Source organism: Ailuropoda melanoleuca, chromosome 4 (genome assembly GCF_002007445.2).
Source record: "Ailuropoda melanoleuca isolate Jingjing chromosome 4, ASM200744v2, whole genome shotgun sequence".
Lineage (NCBI taxonomy): Eukaryota > Metazoa > Chordata > Mammalia > Carnivora > Ursidae > Ailuropoda > Ailuropoda melanoleuca.
The window spans coordinates 62014588-62020054 of NC_048221.1; the positions used below are offsets into that span (position 1 = coordinate 62014588).

Consider the following 5467-nt stretch of genomic DNA (forward strand, 5'->3'; position numbering starts at 1 on the left):
AGACTGCAGCCTCGGGGCATGGAGAGGAAACATAAAACCAAGCCCACTGATCACTTCTGAAACTGACAGCAAGTCGCTACAGACACTTGCTGAAAAGATGAATTACGGGAAGAGTGGGTTTCTTCTGTGCACGGGATGGATGGTGTGAAACAAAGGGAGGCATGGGGAAGAGTGGAGGGGAAGAAAGAAGAGGCAGAGGGACTGTCACAGCCAAAAGGGAGGGCCAAGGGCCCAGGGACAGGGCTGGGCCAGGTAGGAGGGATTGGGTACATGCAGGGCCACTTGGGTGGGCTTCTCATTTCAGCTGGGCTACCCCTGATCATTCTCTGGGCTTCGAGCCACTGAGGCCTCCCATGTGTCCCACTGGGCAACTGAAAAGCACAGGGGCTCACTCTGTTTCCCGGTGTGATTTTGGTTTACAGAAAGGGTGATTCGGCATGATCAGAAATGCACACCTGACCGACATAAAGAGCCCTGGGTGTTTCCCAAGCTCCACAAACATAAACACCTGTGAAGAACGCTGGCCTCACATGAAATGAGTGGTAACCCATGAGACGATCCCTATTGGGTTTCCCATCTCAGAGCAGGGCACCACAGGGCTGCTCGGAAGCAGGTGCACAGACAGCTCTTTAGACAGAGCCTTCCTCCGGCCCCAGTTGCTTGCTCCCTGCCCCCTCCCTAACTTTCTCCCCCACGTGCCCACCCCATTCCCACTTTGCCTCAACTACCTTCCAGTTCCCATCAGACCCCAATACTGCTCTTCCTCCGTGAGAAACACAAATAATTCACCTTGCAAACCTGGGAGCTGCAGCCTATCCGGTAACAAATGGTACGTTTGTGCTTACAGGGAGGGCCACCCAAAATGCGCACTACCACCAACGCTCCAGGACGCGGAGCCGAAGGACGCCCGAGTGCAGCCCTGGAACCAGTCCGCGGTGCTCCTCCCGCCCGCGTCCTAAACGGCGGACTGGTTTTCATTGCACACGTAGACCGTGCTCGGCTGGATTCTCCTTCGGATCCGCTCAGGCACTTTGGGGAGGATTTGGACGGTCTGGGGCAGCAACTCAACGCAGGCCTCGCGGAATTTTTTGATTCTCCAGCAGTAGACGATGGGGTTGAAGACGGACTTGAGGTAGCTGAGCCACAGGACGCAGGAGCTGGTGGTGTAGAAAGAGGAACTGCAGTAGAAGCCCCGGCTGAACACGGACAGAAGGCTGTAGACGGAGTGCGGCAGCCAGCAGAGCGAGAAGCCCGCGAAGAGGGTCAGGATGGTGGTGCAGGCCTTGGTCTTGAAGCTCAAGTCCAAGCTGACCTGCTGTTGTCGCTGCAGCCGCCGCAGGCCAGCCCCGGTGAGCTGTCTGAGGTCCAGGCTGTCCGACTGGTTGTGCACGCGGACGGCGTTCTTGCGGACCGTGTGCAGGATGCACAGGTAGGAGCACAGCATGACGCCGAAGGGCACGAAGAACACGGCCACCACCAGCGCCACCACGTAGGCGCGCTCCGCCGGGAACTCCGTGTAGCCCAGCACGCACTGGGGGGCCCGCGCCGGCACCTCCACGAACGTCCGGCCGGCCAGCGAGGGCGCTGAGACGCAGAACGACAGCGCCCAGGACACAGCAATGATCCTCTTGGCCCGCCGCGGGTTCAGCTTGTCCTGGCGTTGGACGATGATGAGAAAGCGGTCCACGCTGATGATGAGCAGGATGGCCACGCCCTCCAGGACGAAAAACCAGTAAAGGGTGGCCGAGAGCCGGCAGAAGTAATCCCCAAAGTGCCAGCGGACCGTGATCAGGGTGACGGCGGTGAAGGGCATGCAGCATAAGGACAGCATGATGTCAGAGAAGGCGAGCGTCGCCAGCAACAGGTTGATGGCCGAGCGCATGGCCGGCCGCTGATACACGATGATGCAGACGACAGCATTGCCAAGGAATCCCACCACGATCATCAGCATCATGATTATTGCCAAGGATATCCTGAGAGGGGCGGGGGGCGTGGTGACCCCAGAGTCCGACACATTGCTCCCGTTCAGCAAGTACGGGTAGGTCTCAATGGTGGAGCCGTTGCAGGCCATCATGGAAAAAAACTTGGAGCGGGGACAGAAAGGACTGGAAGGACTCCCCTCAGCGCTTTGGTGGCTGCCATTTTCTGTCTGTCGGTTGCATGTCTGGGATCTCTAGGGGATTAGAATGGTAGTGAGAAACTGTCTTTCTCTGGGAGCAGGAGCCAGGATTTGCAATTCATCAATCACCACGTCATCATCTGCATGACAGCCGATTGTGCCGGAAGCTTCCTACTTGGCGCTCTGTGTAGCCTAGAGCAGAGAGGAACAGGGGAGAGAAGGGAGTGAGACTTTCCAAGCACGTGCTGCACACAGCAGTGTTTAGATTTACCGTGTTATAAACATTACGGTGAGGAGAAAGAATGACTCATTGATTTACCATTCGGGACGAGGCTTGGCAGTCACAAATACTGTGAGTCTTGTCAAGTAGCCCAGGGAAATCTAATCAGACCTACTTTGTGTGCGATGAGGAAGTGAATACTCTGCAGTCAATATTTATGTAATGAGCATGCATTTAATACATTTCATGGTAAGGAACCTGACCAAATGAAGCTCTGGGACAAGCCAACTTCCATCAGAATGCCAGCTTCGTCAGGGCAGGGATTTCTGTGTGTGTCTTGTTCTCTGCTGTATGCCCAGCCCTTAGAATGGTGCTTGGCACAGAGAAGATGCCCAATGTTGAGTTGAAGTTAATGAACACGTGGTAGTTGATGCTGTTGTCACAATATTCGTTTAACTTTATTTTGAGATAAGTGCAGATTCACATGCAGTTGTGAGGAAAAAAAAATTCAGCGAGATCTCATATGCCCTTCACCCACTTTTCCCTAATAGGAATGTCTCAAGTCACGGTAGTGCGCCATAGGATTACTTTCGAAAATGCTGATGGAAAGGAAGAAACGCTCCCTAGAATAGGTTATTTTAAAAGAGAAATGTTAATTTTTGTTTCGTGGCTCCCAGGTGTGGTAAGAGCGGCGTCCAGTAGCTCATGTGCGGAGCCAGCTGGGCTGGGTGAAGTCAGCCTCCGCTACTTTCTAGCGCCGGGCACCGTCTGCTTAGCCTCTGCTGATCGGACCTCCGCCTGTGTAGCGCACGAGTAAGAATTCGGCTTACTACAGAGGAGCCGCGGAGGTTGAATGAGAGAAGACCCATGGAGTGATTTAACCACCCCTAGATCATGGACGGTAGTCAATAAATGTTAACTGTTATCACTGGAGCCCCGAGGAAAACCAGTGTTACAATGGCTATTGCTTCATTTATTACACACAGGCGCTTCTGCCTCTGTTCTGGACCTGCCGGCAGGTGAAGCGGCTCTGCCCAGGGCCAGGATGTTCCTAGTACATTTCCCGGGAGCTCAACCCTCCCGGTTTTCAGTACAGGCATTCCTTGCTTCAGGGCACTTCCCTTTATTGTGCTCTGCAGATGACTGCATTTTGTGTGTTTACAGACTGAAGGTTTGTGGCTATCCTGTGCTGAACAAATCTATCAGCATCCTTTTTCCAACAGCATTTGCTCACTTTGCATCTCTGGGTCACATTTTGGTAATTCTTCCAATATTTCAAACTTTTCATTATTATTAATAATGATTATTATTACTAATATTAATATTATTATCTATTAATATTATAGGTAATAATATATAATTATATATAATAATTATTATTATTAATTGCTGCTATCTCATGTTAAAACATTAACAAATGAGGAGTTGCTTTTTACGGATGAGTAAAGAAAGTGGTTTCTTGAGACGGACTCTCTTCCTGGTGAAGATGCTGTGATGATTGTTGAAATGACAACAGAGCATTCGGACTACTACAGGAACTTAGTTGATAAAGCGGCGGCAGGCTTTGACGAGGGACTCAATTTTGAAAGAGGTTCTACTGTGGGTAAACCGCGACCAACAGTGTCGCCTGCTATAGAGAAATCGCTCCTGAAAGGAAGGGTCGATCCGTGTGGCAAACTTCATCGTTGTGTCATTTTAAGAAATTGCTACAGGGGCTGGCATGGCAGCGGTTGGGGGACAAGGAGAGAGAGGAAAAAAAAAGAAACTGCCACGGACCCCAGGCTTCAGGAACCATCACCCCGATTGGCAGCAGCTGTCAACACGGAGGCAAGACCCTCCACCAGCACAAAGATTACAACGGCTGAAAACTCAGATGATGGATAGCATTTTTTTTAGAAATAAAGTATTTTTAAATTAAGGTATGTACATTGTTTTTTTTAAGATATAATGCTATTTGATACTTAATAGACTACAGTTTAGTGTAAGCGCAACTTTTATATGCACCAGAAAACCAAAAAAGTCATTTGACTCACTATATTGCGACATTCCGTTGTTGCAGTGGTCTCGAACCGAACCTGCGATATCTCCGAGGTGTGCTTGTCCAGCTGATTGGACAGGCAGCGGACCCAAGGGCAGCTAATCCATAGCCTGGCTAATGATGGCAGAGCCAAAAATGCTCTCACTCACTCAGCTGGAAATCTGAACTAGGAAATACTGGGCCGCTAGAGCAGTTGCCCCGAGGGATATAACAAAAGTGTACAGAGAGAGAAGTTTCAAGGCCACAGGGGTATGGTGGATACTCTGCCTTTGCTTCTCCAGATCTCCTGGCCGCTCTCTCCCCTGCCACTGCCTGGGAGCCTGGGCCCCCTTGGCCTCTGTGGGGAGGGGAGGCAGGGGAGGGCTTTCTTGCTCTGGCTCCCTCCCACCTGGTTGTGGTTGCTGTGGTTTATTCCTCTCCCAAGTTCTCAGCGCCTCCAGGAAGCCTCCCCTGCAGCCCAGCCTCTCTGCAGATTCCCTACTCCTCCCTGCCTCAACCCGCAGGCTTACGGGTGACGGGGCTTCCCGAGGCTGCTAGCCCAGGGTGCTTCTCCAGCCCTCCTGGGTCTCCCTTAACCTGGCTTCTCCTTTGATGAGAATCCCTTATTAATCAGGGGCTCCTTCCTAGCTACACCCTGACTGATACAAGGGGTCCTGGCAGACCAGAGCTATGAGGAAGCAGAAACTAAGAGTAAGTAGCTATTAGGAGAGAGAGGAAAGCGACATATGTGTGGTATAAGGAAGCAGAAACACAGGGAAATCTACCTCAGTTCCTGACAGGTTTCCAATTAAAGTTGCATTTCCAAATGTATATCAATATTTACGCCTCTGTTTTTAATTGCATTCTTAGCTTTTTCACTTTCATGTAGCTGTTGGCCATTTGTACGTCTTCTTTGGGAAAATATGTAATCAAGTCCCTTGCCTATTTTTTTCCCCATCAGATTGTTTTTTTGTTCTTGGGTTGTATTTCTTTATATATTTTGGATATTAACCCCCTATCAGATACACAGTTTATAAATATTTTCTCCTGTTCTGTAGGCTGCTTTTTATTTTGCTGATGGTTTCTTTTGCTGTGCAGAAGCTTTTTAGTT

At 50.5% G+C, this 5467-nt stretch overlaps 1 protein-coding gene across 1 annotated transcript; it reads right to left on the reverse strand.

The window, feature by feature from the left end:
- Positions 1-258: 258 nt before the first annotated feature.
- On the reverse strand, positions 259-2305 carry GPR45 (G protein-coupled receptor 45). The gene has a single exon (XM_002913498.4). It carries the CDS (start codon positions 2072-2074, stop codon positions 956-958), a length of 1119 nt encoding a protein of 372 aa, XP_002913544.2. The 5' UTR covers positions 2075-2305; the 3' UTR covers positions 259-955.
- Between the last annotated feature and the right edge of the window lie 3162 nt (positions 2306-5467).

Bases quoted from the DNA above. Each gene is read 5' to 3' on its own strand.
- GPR45 (XM_002913498.4), bottom strand. From the start codon at position 2,074: ATGATGGCCTGCAACGGCTCCACCATTGAGACCTACCCGTACTTGCTG.